The following is a 19011-nucleotide window of genomic DNA, read 5'->3' on the forward strand; positions in this document are numbered from 1 at the left end:
GTAGTTCAGTTCAGACTCTGAAAGGTTTTCACAGGTCTGGAGAGTCTCTGCCCAAGAGCTGTGATTTCAGGCTGTTCAAAAGCCTTTCTGGCTGGCTCAAAAAATGGGAATTTGAGATGACTGCCTTCACTGTACAGTTGTTTGGTGGAGTTTGGCAGGTCTTTCATTGTGGATAGTTGTCACCTGGAATAGAGTCCATTTTTTAAGAGTCCTTTCTCCTAGAATAGCAACAGAGCTTTTGGAAAATACTTGCTTTGTTGTTTTTGCTGCTTGCCTCTGTTCTTGGAAAGAAAGAAGGGAGGAGGGAAGAACTGGGGACTTTTGTGAAGAATTTTGTCATATCCTTGATTTGTTCCCAAAGTGGGATTTGCCAAACAACACGTTTAGATACCAGTTGTAGGTTCTTTGCCAGCCATGTTATGACTGCTGAGTTTACTCTGCCCAGTTAAGCCCCTTCTTACTTACTCAGTACTTCAGGAGAACAGCCACAGACCTTCATTAACACGTGATGATTTTAAAAATGCTGTTGCAAGTTGTATTTGTTTTCACCTCCATGGCTGAACAGAGAACTTTTGGCTGCACTTGGAGTTCAGGAACCTGGAGCCTATTGGCTTGCATGCTGACTGGGTTATAGGTTTTAACTTTGAAAATCTCTGGGTAAAATTCTTCATTGAACCCATCTCAATACTCCTAGTGAATTCTGTTTGAACAAGTGTGTTCTCAAGTATTTACACCTTAATGTGCAGTGTCATTGCTGCAAATTGTGTTAGGGAAAGGAATAATGATCAAGTTGGTTGTATTTTGAATATTGATTGCTGTAGTGAGGAGCAAAGTAGAAATCATTGAAGTCTTGGGTGTAAGCATTCATGACAGAACTTGTGGGGTTTTTCGAACTACCCCAAACTAGGCAGCTGTCAGAAGACAAAATTCCAGTTGCCTCTTAAGGTTTAGCTAGGAAACTTCTTCTGTCTTTATAGGAGATGACCTTTTCTGATTCTCACTCCTTTGGGAGCAAAACTCAAATACTCTTGCCCCTGTCCTTTCCCCAGCTTTCACTTAAAAATAGAATCCTCAAATGTAATTTCCTGACCCTTGGTAGAACAGGACTAAGGCTATCTTCATGCAGGGCACTGAGAAACTGAGTAACATTTTTTTTCTGCCCCTTCCTCTTTCTCCCTCTAAATATCAGATTGGATCTCTTGAGAAAAACTCCTTTAGAAATGCAGAAGAACCATCTCAAAATTCTGGGAGAACAAGGACAAGGCAGGGTTTAAAAATAAGCTCATTTTCACAGCAGATGACATTACAGACATGACTAAATGTGATGTGCAAGGTAACAGGATTGAACTGAAGACAGTTGGGATTGATCAAATACTGAATGAGATACAGTTAACAGTAATTGTGGTTTTGCTGGGTAGAGGTGTTGATTTCTGGTCATGTTTACCTAAATACTGTGTCTGTACCAAAGTTTGTCAATCAAATTTTGGTGGTAGATTTAAATGAATTATTTGTATGTGTTTGTAATGTGATTGTAAATGTATACCTGCACAGTGAACACTCTTTAAAAATGGGGTACTGTGTTTTTATTCTTAGGAAGAAGCACTGCATGCTTTCATTCAGCCTGAGATCCTTGATGGCCCAAATCAGTACTTTTGTGAGCGATGTAAGAAGAAATGTGATGCAAGAAAGGTAAAGACCAGTCAAAGGATTTGCAGAAATAATGAATCCCAATCCTGCTACCAGGGACATAATCTCGTCCTTGTTCCATTTAGGGTCTGCGGTTCTTGCACTTCCCGTACCTGCTGACGTTACAGCTGAAGAGATTTGACTTTGATTATACCACAATGCACAGAATTAAACTCAACGATCGCATGACGTTTCCAGAGGAGTTGGACATGAGTGTCTTTATTGATGTTGAAGATGAGGTAAGGTATTTGGTTTCAGAGAAAAGCATTTAACTTCCTTCAAGTTTCTCTTTCAGAAAATCAAAATTCCAGTCTTATGAACCCACTTTAACAATATTATTCAGCTACATAAAATGTTCTTTATCTTTGCCAGTGCTATAATTTGAAAATTTTAAATTTGTCCATATGGATTTATTTTTCTTTAATATTGCAGACAAACATGTTCTCTGTAGTTGGGGTTCCTGCTTCCACAGTGAAGCTGTTTCAGATTTCTTATATCTTCAGTCAACAAATTTAAAGACTTGAGTCTCAGGGGTTCTATATATATTGCAATTCCAGAAGGGAAGATTTATTTGAAACTTGTGTCTGAATCGTGTTAGACATAAGAGGTGATGTAAATTTTCAAAACTCTGAATACTGAAGTTAGTCCAGAAATCATTAGTAATGAATTTCTTCCCTCTGAATCACCATGTAATATAAACTGTAGAAGTAGGATTTAAATTTTTTTTTCCCATCAGTCTTCTGGCTTTTTACTTTTTGGGTTTCAACCAAAATTCATGTTGTGCAGTTACGTTCACCAAGTATTTACTGTGGGTTTTTCATTGAAGACCAAAGTAATTCCTCTAATTTCATTCCTAAAAACATTTGTTGGCTTGCACTGGTATAAGAGAAACATGCCTGGAAGTGCATATTGAGAGGCTGTTCTGGCTCTCTGCAAACCCTTGTCTTAGGAAGGATCCCATGTAGACAATTTGATACCTCTCAGAGTGAGTGGGATAAGTGACAATGAAGATTGATCTGGGAGAATAGAACTCAGATAAAATTAAGGACTGTCAAAAAATGAAAACAATTATCCAGAGTCAAGAGGATCAGGTAAGAGATGAGAATACTGAGTGAGCAGCATTCACAGTGCTGCTGACACCTTCCTGTTAAGCTAGCAGAACACTAATCAGTCTTACTGTAATACCTTGGCTCAGTCCAGTGAGTTGAAATGGAAAAAAAGTCTTTGATTGTGATTGAAAATACTTTCAGTCAGTTCTGATTAACAGGGCCACGTTACAACAGATTTGTTGGTTGGTATTAGACTACCAGGTACTGAACTGGGAGAGCTAGTGAATGGAATAGGCTAGTAACAAATATAACCTTGCCAAGTCTGAAAGCTCCTCATTACTGTTCAGTTGCACACAAAGCCCAGGGATACTGAAGAGGTGGACTGAAGATACCAACAGAAACAAGTCTGTTCTTGGTGCTGAATTGCAGAGGTCTCTAGTTTTTGAGGAGTTTAATTGCTTCATGGAGTGGATTTTTTTCGTTTCACAAACACTGTTATTTCCTGTTCCATGTAGCTTTTAATGTATAATGTTAGTGTGTGTGTCTTATTTTTAAGAAGTCTCCTCAGACCGAGAGTTGCACTGACAGTGGAGCTGAAAATGAAGGCAGTTGTCACAGTGATCAGATGAGCAATGATTTTTCTAATGATGATGGAGTTGATGAAGGAATCTGCCTTGAAAGCAATAGTGCAGCAGAGAGGATCTCTAAAGCTGGCAGTGAAAAGGTATGGGAACTCTGGCTGTCAGGAGGGTGGGCAGGAGGCTGCAAGGAGGGACACAGCTGGAAAGGCTGACCTGGATTCACCACCAGCAAATTCCATGCCAGATTCCCTGCTGGGCACCACCGTGCTCTGCAGGAAAAACTGGGGGCTTTCCAAGGTTGCTGTTGTTCAGAGACTGGCTGGGCATTGGTCTGCTGGGGGGAAAGGGCTGGGGCTGTGTGAGTAACTCCTTTGCATCCCTGCACTAGTAATTTTTTTTGTGTGTCTCCTTTATCCATTAAACTGTCTTTGTCTCCAGCCACAAGTGTTCCCACTTTTGCTCTTCTGATTTTCTCCACCATCCCACTTGAGGGGAGTAGTGACTGACTGGCTGGAGGGATGCTTTGTTCTTGGCTAGGGTCTACCCACCACAAATGTAAATGATAAAAATATAATTAATTCTGACATTGGAGGTGAGGGAAGAGGTTGGAAGTGTGTGAGTTTATTTGAATTTTCAAAAATTGACATTACAACAAAGGGGAAAATTCAGCTGATTTTGGAGGTCACCTGAGATACATAAGGGTCTTCCCAGCTTGTCAGACTGAGAATTTCCAGTAACTTGTTTTGCCAGCAAACCCTGAAACTGAAGACCTGTTTTGCCTTGTGAGCAGTGGTTTTACTTTGACCAGCTGTCAAAAGTCTGCCAGATTTAGCTGCAAAAGCATCTTGAAGAGTAGGAGAAGATTGGGAAGTTTTGATCAGTTTTATAGATGAAGCTGAGGGTCTAAATGTTAAATATTCCTTCAGTCATCTTAATATAAAGGAATTAAATAGCAAGTCAGTCTAGGATAGCAGCCACCCTGCTGGGGGACATCAGGGTTGGTAGAGATTGCTGATGAACTTGGTTGAGTTTTCATCAAAAATTTTGAACTTTCTGGTAATGTCTCCAATATGTACTTCATGTATTGTTGTTCAGTGAACTCATCTGAAATTAGGCCAGTAGCTTTCATTCAATCTTTGTAGAAAGCTGTTTGGCTTTTGTAAAGTAACAGTTTTAAAGGCTGACTTGCATGTTAATCTGCACATCTGGCCCTGTTTGTATTTACCTTGAACCATTTGAGAGAGTTTTTTTGGTATATATTCTGAATACTGTCAGTCTTAGTTGGAAATGATGAAAAAATTAATTCTAGTTGCTTGACTGGAACAAGACCAGAATATTTTTAATATGTCTGTAATGCAAGTAGGACATCCAAGTATTGGCCAGTTATTTCATACTACTTGTTCTCAAGGCAGACAAGCTGTCAAGGCAAGCTTTTTGGTTTGGATATCTTAATAATGGATGTGGGATATGCTGAGAACATACAGTGTTTCTTCTACATAGTCTAAAAATATTCTTGTAACACTTGTGAATCAGTAGGGTTCAGGTTTATTTTTTAATTTATATGCAGGATTGAAGGCATGTACCTAGTGCCCTGTATTTCCATCTATTTATCTATGGAAAAAAAGTGTATAACATCAAGTGTGGAGAGGGGTGATAGCAAATAGACCTAAGCTTTGTAGCTACAAATACAGTTTGTAGTTTAGCATAGCAGAGCTATGTGAGGTTTTGTTCAGTGTCTTTGGCATTAATTAATTTCTATTACACAGATCTACTCTTTACATCCAACTACTTACATACCTGGGTTTGTGTCCTTATTTTAAAACGTTTTAAAATTACCATTTGCTTAGCTTTTCTTCACTGGATACATTTCACACCTTTTTCTTCTCTCCACAGAGTTCTTTGTTGTATGAGCTCTTCTCTGTCATGGTTCATTCTGGAAGTGCTGCTGGTGGCCATTATTATGCCTGTATAAAATCTTTTAGTGATGATCAGTGGTACAGCTTTAATGATCAGCATGTTAGCAAGGTAAAAATAGTATTTTTAGTTATGTTTTCTACTCACAAATGGACCAATAAGTTTCTGTTTTGTGGTTTTCCACTTAGCTCCCCATAAAACCAGTTTCTTTATATATATTTAAAGTATTTCCTTGATTGAGATGATTCCATCATCTCATCCCAGTGTCCTGCCATATGCATATGTTTCACTCATTAGCTGATTTCTGGGGGTTTTGGAGAGTTTTTATTTATGTCTTTTTGTGTGGTGGGGAAAGGAGTGTTTCTCCTTGGCAGTGGTGGTGGGATGGTTCCTAAAGAAGCTTCATTCATGTACAGACCAGGCTGCATTTTGAATTTTGTCTTCTGTACATGTGAAGAGCATTTCTTGCTTAGAGAAGTGTTTGTAGGTCTGTTACAGTCCAGGCTGTGCTCTTGACCCTGTTCCAGCTGTCATCCATAGGTACTACTGCAAGCAGGAACCTGTATCTTCTCTCTAAAAAGTTCCCACTTTAAAAACTAAAAAAGTATGTTTGCATTCGTTATAAAACAGAGATGCAAATCACTTTGAAATGGTTTTTGGAAGTCAGCAAATAAGCAGAAATATTTTTATAATTGGAATTATTAATATAGTGTGTTGTGTAATGCCATGTTTCCTAGTGAGAATAAATGCATCTCGATTAGTGCAAGTTTCTCAAATAATCATTACATTGATTTTCTGTTAGATAACTCAGGAAGATATTAAGAAAACATATGGAGGATCTTCTGGAAGCAGAGGATATTATTCCAGTGCTTTTGCTAGGTTGGTATTACTGTAATGTTGCTTTTCTTTCTGGTAGTATTTTAGTGTAATGATATGAATGGCCAATGTGCATATGCCTAACATGTTACCTTAAAATTATTAGCAGAGGCTTCAGATAGTTTTAAGAACTACCCTGACTCCTGTTTCAGATCATTAAAATAATATTAAATTTATTTTTAAAAGCCTTCTTGGTTAGTGTATAACTTAGATATGATATAGCTCCTTACTGAAAGATAAAGATACCAGAGCAGCTTCTGATGCCAGTATTGTCTCCTGAGTGATAAATTCAGCTGTCTCTTCTCTTCCCCCAGCTCCACAAATGCTTACATGCTGATATACAGACTGAAAGATCCAGCAAGAAATGCAAGTAAGTTCAACAGCTGTATTTGCAAAAGTTGGGGGTTTTTTTAAATTTTAGTGTTGTTTGCTGTGGTTTTGTTTATTGTTATGAAACAATGTCATAAAGTACACTGACCTGCATGAAGTGCAATATTTATTTTATCACAATATAGATGATATCTTGAGACTTTCATTATCAACTAATTCACCTTCTGGAAGGGCATTTGCATTTATCATAAACATGGATTAAGTGCAGTCATCAGCTTTAGTGTATTTATCTAGTACAGAAAAGCTTCACTGGTACTGGAATCTTTTGCTACTATCACTTTCTTGTGTTGCTGATAACATAAGGGGAGTAAGAGGCTGACTTCAGTTTAAGTTAAATTATGAAAAAGAGAACAGGGCATGGTGTAGTGGGAAATTTGTGTGGAAAAAGAACGGGGTGAAAAGGCAAGAAAGCTAACTCAAATATACCTGTAATGCCTGAGGGTGGAAATGTAATGCCTGCTGTGGAAAAACTGTATTTTTAAAAAACTATTGCTTTGTTTTTACTGGCAGAGTTTCTTGAGGCACATGAATATCCAGAGCACATTAAACAATTGGTACAGAAAGAGAGAGAATTAGAAGAACAAGAGAAGAGGCAGCGTGAAATTGAGCGCAACACGTGCAAGGTTAGAATTTCTGCTGGACTGAGTAACAACACAAACAATGCTAGTGGGAAACGTTTCTACAGTAAACAGTGGTTTTTTACTACAATACAAGGACTCCTTGATGATAAATGTTTGCACTAACAATTCTTCTAAATGATAGCACACCTTTTGGAAAGCTGTACATAGTGCAGGCATCTGTTAGAGGTATTCACCAGACATTTTTGTTGAATTCATCTATTGCATGTGGATTTGAATTGGTATTAAAACCAAAACAACTTATCACTTATTTTAAGCAAAATTACTTCCAAAGAATGTGTAATGCTGCACATTGTGTTTTGTACTGTTAAATCTTTTCATATTGTGACCCTTGACTTTGTGCAATGGTGTTTCTTAAACTAAATAGTTACTTGGCAGAAAGAGCAGAACTTTTTCAAACCCTAGATTTAATAGTAACAAAGCAAATAGGACCTCAGTGCCTTACAAGCATGGCAGTCAGCTGCTCTATCTATGAATCAAGTGATTGTTTTATGAGGAAGTTCTCTCATTGCAAAATGTGTAACTCTCTATGTGAAAAAGGAATTGCACATTCATTGTTCAAATGTACATTTGGCTTTGGAGCATTTGCTCACTGCCTGTGCCTACAGGATGTTCTGGTTGCAGAAGCTGTACCCTAGCTGGGAGAAAGATTCAGATGCACACATACACCTCGTGTGCCTTTGACATATTCTGTCTGCAGTTGTGTAACCAGCTGCAAGGAAACCACCCCACAGCTGAAGCAGAGCTAAAGGTGTATTTCATATTAGATTGCTTGAATATGGTGTTTTCAACTTCAATGGATAGACATTTGAAAATGCCTTCATGATAATTTTTCTTCCTTTTGTATTTCATAGATTAAATTATTCTGCATGCATCCTACAAAGCAAATAATGATGGAGAACAAATTGGAAGTTCATAAGGACAGAACACTGAAGGAAGCTGTGGAAATAGCTTACAAGGTATGCCATGTGTAACAGGATAGTTAAATTGTTTGTTGTGTTTTCTGCTTTGTGTCTTCAGGTTTTAAATTTGTGATACTGTGGGAGTGTTTGAGAGGGCTTGGCTGTGGGATTTTTTGGGGGGTTGGTTTTGGAGGCTGCTTCTTGGGAAGTTCTGTGTGATGGGTTTTTTTGTTCTGTTTATTTTAAAGGTGTTCTAGTTTGCCATTCTTGACTAAGTTTTCTGACAGTAGCCATCAACTGATTGCTGACTGGAGTGATGCAGCCTGCCCTTGTAAAAGGCAGCATGATCTGGCATACCCTTATTTTAAAATCAGACAGAGAGAGCTGCTGTTAGGCTCACCGTGGCCTCAGCAAATTGAAAGAATTCTGAATCCTTTTATTGGCATTGCAGTAAAAACCTTGTATTAGATACATAATAACAGAGTTCTTGAGAATCTTCCTGGTAGCTAATTCAGTAACAGGAGTGAACACCAAGGTATCTGTTGATCTCTGCCTTCCTCAAACAGGTGGGAGCTGAAGACATCAGTTTTTGCTCGCTACTTGTACTTTTTGTATGTGTTTGGCTAGGAGAGCACCAGCAAGGCACTTAAACATATTTGGGATGTGCTAACATCTCCTTGAGATGCACAATTAGTGGATGTGACTCCCTCAGGCCTCTAAGATGCCATCTGGTAGAAGTGATAGGCAATATATTCCTCTGAAAATACTTCTGGGACCTGTCTTCATGTGCCTCTGTACATACTTTTCAAAATTCCCTCTTTTCTGCATTTTCATGCAGGTTTCTGTTTGAATTTGGAAACGTGTGTATATATTGCATGTATATATGCATATATAACGTGTATCTATATTGCAAAATATCTGTGATGTGTTTTCTAAAACCAGACTGACTGTTGTGAATTCAAGGGATTCCTGGATGTAATAGCACACAGAGAGGTATTTCTAGCTTGCAGGTTATGAGCTAAGCTGTTACTGATGTGAGGGGGTTCTGTGTGTGCACGTTGCAGCTGATGGATTTAGAAGAGGCTGTTCCCTTGAGCTGCTGTCGCCTTGTCAAATACGACGAGTTCCATGACTACCTGGAGCGCTCCTATGAAGGAGAAGAGGATACCCCCATGGGTTTGTTACTTGGAGGGGTCAAGTCAACCTACATGTTTGACTTACTGTTGGAAACAAGAAGGCCTGACCAAGTTTTCCAGTGCTATAAACCTGGTGGTAAGACATGTAACCACATATATGCTTTTAGTCTGTCCTTATCCATAGTGTGTGATGGCACAAGCACAGAGCTGTAAAACAGCTTCAGGATGAGGTGTTGAAAGAAGAAAACCTAGATTTTACAGTCAGTACTCAGAACTACATAATGTGCTGTGCTGCTGACTTGCTCCAAGTTGAGGCAGGTCTAACGTATATTAAAATTTGTCAAACTGGAAGGTTTTTTCTTTTTTGGCATTAAATTTGATCAGAAAATGTAATTCTGAAAGTGGACTGCTTTTCAAGTTGTTACTGTTTGTATTCAATGCAGCCCTTTAATTATTACATCAGACAAGCACACATGTGTTTTCTTTGTCTGTTGAATTTTCTCTGTGTATATATGTGACTTTGTTTTCTTTTTTCTCCTCCCTGCAGAGGTCATGGTAAAGGTTCATGTAGTGGACCTGAAGACTGAATCTGTTGCTCCTCCAATAAGTGTGCGAGCTTATTTGAATCAAACAGTTTCAGAGTTTAAACAGCTAATTTCAAAGGTAATTTACAGTCCTAGTGGACTTGTGTTAAAGAGTTTTCATTCGTTGTGACGGTGAAATGTGTCATAATTTCCATACCTCAAATGAGAGCCTGCACTTTTTGCAGATCCTGCTGTGAGTCCTGTCCAGCAGGGTTCAGTTAGATGCTGCAGCTGAGTTTGTCCACCTGCTCACTCCTGCTGAAAGCAGCAGGCTGCTCCTTGCTTCCCTCCAGAGTTGTACCTTTAACAACCTCACTGAGAGTCCAGCTGGTGACACAGCTAGTGAACTGTTACCACACAACTGAACCTAAGTGTAACTTCCCCCCCAGCTTTACTGTTTGACCCCTAACATCCAAAGCTGTCCACGTCCTTCAATCTCTCCTTTTCTTCCCAGAAGCCACTTGTTACCAAGATGCAAATTGATTTTTGCACGGTTTGAAACCAAGGGACATTACTGCTTCCATTGCATTGGAAGACAGAGATTGCATTTGCACATTTCTGTGTAAAATAACTCATTAGCTGGTGTAAGTTCATAATATTTGTTATAAAATATGATTCCAGGAATTTGAGTTCAGTCTAAGAATTAAGTGAACACTGTGCAAAACCTGTTGTTCAAGAATATTTTTAATTTTCAGTTGGTTCATACATTAAAGATAAGACTATTGTCATAAATGATTTTCCGGTTCTCTGCAAAGCCAGGCCATTTTATGCTTCTGACCTTTTGGAAAAACTGACACTTGCTATATATAAAGGGTAGAGGAAAGGCACTGGGACTGAACAGGTTTGGGAAGTTCCCCACCATGTTCTCTTTTGCAATTTCGAAGTTGATGAACAAACCTGCTCCTTTCCCAATGAGTAATCCCAGGAATGCAGCAGCTTTTTCAGTCTGGAAGGTGTGTGTGATGCCCATGTTATGTCCCTGTCCATGCCCTGTTTCAGGCCACGCACCTGCCTGCTGAGACCATGCGGGTGGTGCTGGAGCGCTGCTACAACGACCTGCGGCTGCTGAACGTGTCCAGCAAAACACTGAAAGCTGAAGGCTTTTTTAGAAGCAACAAGGTACGTGCTCTGGGTCTTAAAGTGTTCATTCCTTGTGTTTGTGTTTACCTCTTGTGTTGGAGAAGGCATGGAAGTACTTATGGAATTGATGATGGATAACTGTCCCGTGTTGTGCTCTGTAGTGTGGGGGGTTTCTGTGCCTGCCACAGTGGTGCTGATGGGTACTCTAGGCTGTGTGTGAAACCAAGTGTACATAGGAGAGACTGGACTGAGAATCAGACATCTGGCTGTTACTCTGGTTCAGATGATGCTGAGCTTAACAGCCTTGTGAAGAAGACTGTTTAAAGTCAAGCATTCTTAGGGAGCAAAGATTGGTATATTGCTATGAAGCCTGGATGTGTTTGGTAAAAGCACCTGAACAACTGTACCTACTCTTAGTATTATTAAACTTCTTAAAAAAGAAATGTCAAAACTAAAAGCAAGTTTTTGGTGGGTTTCTATCTTAAATTCAGTAGTTTGCATTGTGAAGATTCCCCCTGGACAATTTACGTTATTTTTTCAAAGAAGACTTCTAATAAATATTTCCAGTAATAATTGGATGATGCATTCAGAAGAAGAGCAACTTAGCACTCAGATAACTTTAACATTTTAAATGCATACATTGCCCTTTTATACTGCAGTAGAAATAGCCCATGTTTTACCACTTTTTGCACATCCTCTGTCTCTGATGCTGAAGCTCAGTGTTAAATCATCTTGATGAAGGAAGATTAAGGAAGGCTTTGATGGCTCACAGCTGAGCAGAGCAGTGGCACTGAGTTGTTACTCAGTTGCTTAGAGGCCTTTCTCAATCAGTGTCACTTCAACATGGAGCCCTTTGACAAAGGAGAGAGACATTTAATTTGCACTGTTGCTTGAACATGTATACCTTTAAAACTTCCTTATGACACTGTACTAGAAAGTAAAGACACAGTCTGCTGCAGTGGTGGGTCTCATTGCTGCCATAACAGGGCTGTGCACAGGGAAGGGTGTACATGGAGTGATCTGTGAATCCACTTCTGAATGTGTTTCTGAATGTGCATATGCCTAACATGTTACCTTAAAATTATTAGCAGAGGCTTCAGATAGTTTTAAGAACTACCTGCAGCTGGTCAGTATGCTTAGAGTTCACTCCAGTCTTAACATGGTTGTGAAAACGAGGAAGTAAAATCTTTGTTATGCTACAGACTCCTTGGTCTGTCTTTTTCTAAGCGTGTATTTTAACATCTTGATAAAAGGTGATGTTTCTTGATGACATTATTTCTAATGTGTGCTCACCCCTGTGTTTGCTGTCGCATTTTTTGAAAATGCCACTACATGGTACAACACTTCTTTCCTGTTCAGGTGTTCATTGAAAGCTCAGAGTGCTCGGACCGCCATGTGACATACACAGACTCTCAGCTGTGGAAGCTGCTGGATCGCCACGCAAACACCATCAGACTGTACGTTTCATTGCCAGAGCAAGCTCCTGGCTCTCAGCTCAGACGGGCTCTTTATCAGAAGTCTGCTGGGGCTGCAGGCAACTTGGAGGAACCTTGTGAGAGAGTAAAAGGACCTGTAGGTAATATGAAATCCGTAGAGGCAATTTTGGAAGAAAGCACTGAAAAACTTAAAAGCTTGTCCCTGCAGCAACAGCAGCAGCAGGAGGGAGATAATGGAGACAGCAGCAAAAGCACAGAAGCCAGTGATTTTGAAAACATTGAGTCGCCTTTAAATGAAATAGACTCTTCAGCATCAGCAGAAAACAGAGAACTCGACAACCAAATTCAGATTTCTGATCCAGAGAATCTGCAGTCCGAGGAGCGGTCGGACTCGGATGTCAATAACGACAGGAGTACGAGTTCAGTGGACAGTGACATCCTGAGCTCCAGCCACAGCAGTGACACTCTGTGCAACGTGGACAATGCCCCCCTGCCCCTGGCCAACGGGCTGGACTCTCACAGCATCACGAGTAGCAGGCGATCAAAGGCCAATCAGGGCAAGAAGGAAACCTGGGACACAGCAGAAGAGGATTCTGGAACAGACAGTGAATATGATGAAAGTGGCAAGAGCAGAGGGGAAGCGCAGTATATGTACTTTAAATCAGAGCCCTACACTGCAGAGGAGGGTTCAGGAGAAGGGCAGAAATGTATGTATTCTTTTTTAAGTGTCTTGAAATAATTCTGTGGGTTTAACTACTGAATTCATATGCTGTGTTAAAAAAGTCTAATGGCAGTATTGAAAAACTTGATTATAACGTCAAATTAAAGCTAATGAACATGCAGACAGGATGTGATGTTCAGCAAAGTGATTACATATTTGAAAAGTGTCTTGCTCTTTTGTTTCTAAGAAAATTGAACCTCTACTTAAGTGTATTGACAGTGTTCCCTGAAGAGCAAGCTGAGTTGTCTTCTAGTGAAAGGATCATAGTTGCATCTGCTGCTGCTGATTCACCTGTTTCACAGTGCACTTATTGAATGTGGTTAAAACAGCAGATTTCTGTTACCATTTAGATTAACAAATCTGAAAAGCCTTAGTCATTTGACTGTAAAGAAAATTCAGATATACTTGATATTGATAATTTAATTCACTAACTGAAATTCTGTGGGTCCAGTGAGGCATATAGCTGACATGAAAGTGTCCAAACAAGTTCAGTATAATTGTCATAAAAAATGAATAATTTCAACAACACTCTGTACCTGCATGTGCTTTATAACTAACAGAATAATAAAAAAAGAATAGTAGGATGTAAGATAAATATTTTCAAAGGCAAAGGCTTTCATGTCAATCCAGAAATTTGATTGTAATAATAATAGATAAAGAAGAATTTCTCACAAAGAAATTTATTTGCTTCTACTAAAGCTTTGATAAAATTGCTCCTTTAGCTTGGAATGGTCTTTCCTTAGGGCTAATTCTGAACTGCTTTCATTTGTCCCTGTTTTGTTTTGGTTGGTCTAGTTGGATTCAGGAACTGTTGTTTGCAGTAATTTTGATGTTATCATAGTACACATAGTACACAGAAACGATTATCCTGAGGGGAAAGCTTTTATTTATTTTTAGTATAATTCATATAATTTATTTGTTCACTTCATTATTTTGAATAGTTTATTCTAGTGTTGTGAAGTTACATAATCATGATATAGTTTGTAGTGTAGTACAAATTGCATGTATTAAGAAACACAATTTCTAAAGGTAAACTATTCCCTTTACGTTCCAGGATTTAATGTTACTACATTTTTTCCTTGATTACAACATTATTCCATGAAAAAGTCCCTTAATCTGGATTTGAGCCTGTCTTGTGATACCCTGTGGCCTTCCAGAACACAGAATTTACCCTTTTTAGTGCTGAAAGCCAGGAAGGAATATAGAAGGGGTTGGGTGGGCTGTGCCCAGCCAGTCCCAGCACCAGAGCAGTTCCCTGTCCTTTGAGGCAGAGAAAGCTGCAGCAGGATTTAGCAGTTGCTCCATGTGGTTCTGTTTGTTTTCTTTCTGAACAGACAAGGTACTGCTCTGCTGAATGCAAGCCAGGGCAGTTTGGAACTGCTGTGTCCCCCAGAAATATCTGCCCATAACCACTTAAAATACAGCAAAGCTTTTACATGTTATGATAACATCATTAGATAAGATGTAAATGTACCATGAGCCTGAATTCAACCTTTTCAGTACTGTTTTGCTGCAAGTGCTAACTCTGAATATTTGGAAATTGTATGTGAGAGTGCTTTTTTTTTTTTGATAGCAAGGTGTTTCATACCATTTTTATCTTTATTTTTGCTTAGGGTTGATGGTGCATGTTGATAAAAGAATTACACTGTCTGCCTTCAAGCAACACTTGGAGCCTTTTGTTGGAGTTCCATCTTCTCACTTCAAAGTGTTTAGAGTCTATGCCAGCAATCAAGAGTTTGAGAGTGTTCGGCTGAATGAGACCCTTTCATCATTTTCTGATGACAATAAGGTTATTTAGAAGTTATTTTGAATCATTGAAAGTATGTTGGTACAATATAGATAATTTGCAGCAGGTGAAATAATTCTTTTGGTCCTGGTAGCATGTTACAAAATACAATTCTGATTTTGATACAGTTCTGACGGATATTCCTTTTGCATTCTAGATAACTATTAGACTTGGAAGAGCCCTTAAGAAGGGTGAATACAGAGTTAAAGTCTATCAGCTCTTGGTAAATGAGCCTGAGGTAAGGCATTGAATGTTTCAAGGCTGATTCATGAAAATATTGATATGTGCCTTGGCCAAGGTTTTGCTTTGAAACCTTGGAAAAAAAATGAAACTCCCTTTCTTCATATTTCTCTGCAAGGGATTTAGAAAGGATTTAGAAGGGAAGTTTGAGCTTATTTCTGTTCCAAGTAAGCAGCTGGAATGTGATTTACACTGTCTCTCAAGTGTCTCTATTTCTGTACTGTAAATGGAGGACAAGTGAATTGTTTCCTTGTTTCCCTTAAATGTGTGACAGTCATGTAGCATTCTCTCCAAAGAAGAAACTGTGTTTGCTGTGGCTGTGGTTTTCAGTGATGCTGAAGTGATCTAATTCATCCATTCATGTGCTGCAGATAGTGCTTGTCAGGAGGCTTCTCTGGGTAATGGTCCCTCTGCATAAGGCAAGGCTGAAACAAAAGTGCCTCTCTTGCAGTAAAGCAGCTCAAAAGCTTGTTACATCTTGTGGGACATGAAAAATACAGAAGTGGTTACATAGACTGTAGACTGGATAGAGTGCAGTCTTTAGAAGTTGACTCTGTGTGCACTTTAATTTTATTTTTTGGACAAAACTGCAGAATTTGTATTAATAATGAATAAGAGACTAAGGTGAACTGCTAAAGCAGGGAATAAGATAAATTTAAAAGCAAACTCCATGGATGGAGCTGCATCTGATCATGAAAGCCAAGAAGTGGCATTTTTATGATGATGTGGCTTATTTAATTGGAAAGCTGCTTTGCCATTGTGTCAATGTGAGTGTAATGGTAGCAGTTAGCAGCACAGCAAGGCAGTGTTTCTGCCCAGGCAGGCAGAGGGTTGGAGTGCCCTGCCAAAGGGCTGCTGCTACACTAATTAGTCACACCCCATTGTAATGAATTCATTGCCTGCCTTGGTAACCAGAAACCTACTGATCTTTTTGCCAGGTGGATGGTCACAAAGCATAAACAGTGGTGCAGTTTTCTGTTCAAAAGAATTCTGTCTTTTATCTCTTTTTATTTATCTTCACAGCCCTGCAAGTTTCTTCTAGATGCAGTTTTTGCTAAAGGAATGACTGTCCGACAGTCCAAAGAGGAGCTGCTTCCTCAGCTTCGAGAACAATGTGGCCTAGACTTGACAATTGACAGGTAAACCTGATGAAATATCATTTTAGAATGTGTTTGGGGATTTCTCTCCTCTTGTGGAGAAAGAAAATAATGAAAGCTGTGGTCTTTGAATCAGTTTGTGAATACAAACACTAATTCAGCAATTCTTGGCTTTCATCTCATGCAGAATGAATTCTGTAGGGGATAATATTTATACAGAATTGCCTGTGTGCAACATGTTTGCAGCTTTAGATCTCTCTAATGATGATTTCCTTCAGAAAGGGGAACATTAGGTAAATCAGCTCTTAAAAGAGCCACCTGCTCTCTACATGCAAGCCCAGCATAGATCACTGCAGCAAAGTGCTTGTGCAGCATCATGGTGTGTGTGTACAGCACTGATCTGGGCTGTCTGCCCTTTACCATGATTGGGTAATCCCTAATTAGGAAATGGTTTTCTTCCTTTAAATCCCTACATATTTCCTGCATTGAACAAGTGCAATACAGACTTGTTTCCCTTGAGTTTATGAAGGATTCAGCACCAAGCCAGCAGTGACGCCCTGCTGTCAGGACTTCTTCTGAGCATTAAACTTGTTCCTGTTAAACTTCACCAAGCCTACAATCAATGAGTTGTAGTGTTTCAGTTTTGTCAGAAAATACTCAGTTTTGATCTCTGCCAGTGCTAAGTGTTCATGAGCAGATAGAAACTCACTGGGCCTTTTTGTGATGTATTTATAGGTTTCGCCTACGAAAGAAAACCTGGAAGAATCCAGGCACTGTGTTTCTCGATTATCATATCTATGAAGAAGATATCAATATTTCCAGCAACTGGGAGGTCTTCTTAGAAATACTTGATGGTAATGATTTCTTTTTAAATTAGTATTAGTGATGACTAGGTAGCTGAAATATGTGCATGCTGGTACATAATGCATTTGTATAATTTAAGTTGGCACAGCAGTTCAGTCATTTAGTAATTTTCAGACAGGATTGAAAACACTTCTGTCATGAGGGAATTTGGACCCAGAGCTGCTCTTCGTCAAAACAATTTTGGAATCAAATATTAGAGAGCAGAATGTTTCTGAAATTCTGCTTAAATATAATTTAAATTATGCCATTTCTTAAGCATTCCTTTGCATATACACTTAAAATTTTGATTCTGAATTCAAAAGTGTAATTTAAGGGTAAGGAAAGTGGGCCATGCTCTTTGGCCTCTAGATTAACAGATACTGCAGTTAATGTATAGGTGAGGAATGTGAATTCCATTCACTCAGGAATTTTCTTCCTAGGCATACCTGGTTTAAGAAGTCTCACTTAGCTATTAGTCAAGTATTTTGGGAGCTGTGTTCAATTCTGGTATTTTCAGTTTTAACAGAATTATGCCAATGAAAGTATCAAAATTTGAAATTAACCTGGAGATTTAGGAAGCCTGCAGATTCCTATGGACATTTGTATCGGTTCCTGCTGCAGTTCAAACTTTGCATTCAAAATTTTTATTAGATTTAGATGGCTGCTGTACTGTTTCTGTAGGGACTGGGTCTTGGAGATGCAGCTTTACACACTGTAGGCCACCTAACTCACAGACAGGTTGTGGATTACAGGGCTGCCAAGTGTTCTGCAGCAGTTTCATGCCAAACAAGCATGTAATGTTAGCCATGAATGTCTAAGCATTAGACATGAATGTGTAATCATTCTGCATGCTAAATGATTAATTAAAGTTATAGACTAATTAAAAATAAAAAATAAATCAGCCCTTGGATATCGTTTCTGCTTATCTAATTGTAATATCAACAGTATTGTTCCATCAGCCAGAGACAGCTCTGAAACCTGGAACAAGGTATAAAAAGGCAGCACATAATAAAACTCTTGAAGGTGGTGGGTGGAAAGAAGATTTCAATAACAAGTGTGGAATTGGTGAGGGAAATCTAGAAGTTAAAAGGGAAAAGCACATGGTAAAAGGGGGTGAAGCACATGAATAAATACCAGCTAGCTGAGGAAGGTCTCATGCAGATGCCAGATCTGGAGTCAGCCTCTGGTTAGGGGGATAGATCTGCCGTGGGTAACTGAGCTGGGCCTGTGGCTTCAAGGAGATTGTGCCCAAGAAAAATTCATTTATAGGAGCTGATAACAGAAAACTTCAGCTAAATCATGGTCTTTTCCTCTTCCCCTTTTTTACAAGTGAACTGCTTGCAGCACACTGCGTTACTTAATTAGTGCATGTCTTCCCTAGTAGAGTATCTTTAAGCTAGGGACAAACCCTCATTTAAAATAGGATATTTTGCAACATTAATACAAAAAATTTCTCTTTCTCTGCTAGGAGTAGAAAAGATGAAATCCATGTCACAACTTGCTGTTTTATCGAGACGATGGAGGCCGTCAGAGATGAAATTGGATTCTTTCCAGGAAGTAGTACTAGAAAGCAGCAGTGTTGAAGAATTAAAAGAGAAGGTAAAATGTGTAATGTGATGCAAGTTTCTTGTGATGACCAAGAGCCTTTTTGATGTTCTCTGGTGGGAAGCACAAGGATGTCATAGCTCCAAAAATCTTGTTGCATGGTGATTATTTTTCCCCAGGAACAGATAACCTATCCCATCCCACTACCAAACCACATGAATTATCAACTTTACTTCTTAGTTTGCTCTGAAAAGTATTTGAGTGAATACATGCAGAAAAAGAAGTCACATGTTGAAGGTCAAGCAGCTTAATAGTACCTTTGTCCCTTATCATCAAAAACCACACATGAAAGAAAAGCTGAGCTATTGCCTCCTGGTGCTTTTTCGAGGTGATATTTTGTTATTCCAAAATACCAAACCTTTCAGCCTCCTCCTGTTTGAATTTGCCAGCTGTTGCTGAGGGGTGGTGTTGCTGTATGAAGTAGGCTGAACTATGTTTTGGTTGGAA

At 39.1% G+C, this 19011-nt stretch overlaps 1 protein-coding gene across 3 annotated transcripts in view; it reads left to right on the top strand.

The window, feature by feature from the left end:
- Positions 1-19011, top strand: part of USP47 (ubiquitin specific peptidase 47) — a 51003-nt gene that overhangs the window by 28504 nt on the left and 3488 nt on the right. Inside the window, exons 9-25 of one of the 3 annotated variants that reach the window (XM_050974792.1) lie at positions 1594-1689; positions 1773-1925; positions 3271-3459; positions 5210-5341; positions 6033-6109; positions 6421-6476; positions 7007-7119; positions 7989-8093; positions 9101-9308; positions 9720-9835; positions 10756-10875; positions 12196-12979; positions 14607-14782; positions 14937-15017; positions 16043-16158; positions 16852-16970; positions 18428-18558. In XM_050974792.1, the coding sequence (XP_050830749.1) occupies positions 1594-1689; positions 1773-1925; positions 3271-3459; positions 5210-5341; positions 6033-6109; positions 6421-6476; positions 7007-7119; positions 7989-8093; positions 9101-9308; positions 9720-9835; positions 10756-10875; positions 12196-12979; positions 14607-14782; positions 14937-15017; positions 16043-16158; positions 16852-16970; positions 18428-18558 (2772 nt within the window). The remainder of the gene's footprint in view (positions 1-1593; positions 1690-1772; positions 1926-3270; positions 3460-5209; positions 5342-6032; positions 6110-6420; positions 6477-7006; positions 7120-7988; positions 8094-9100; positions 9309-9719; positions 9836-10755; positions 10876-12195; positions 12980-14606; positions 14783-14936; positions 15018-16042; positions 16159-16851; positions 16971-18427; positions 18559-19011) is intronic. The other 2 variants (XM_050974793.1, XM_050974794.1) reach the window with 2 other exon arrangements.

The sequence above is a fragment of the Serinus canaria genome, chromosome 5 (genome assembly GCF_022539315.1).
Source record: "Serinus canaria isolate serCan28SL12 chromosome 5, serCan2020, whole genome shotgun sequence".
In the NCBI taxonomy this organism is placed as follows: Eukaryota; Metazoa; Chordata; class Aves; order Passeriformes; family Fringillidae; genus Serinus; species Serinus canaria.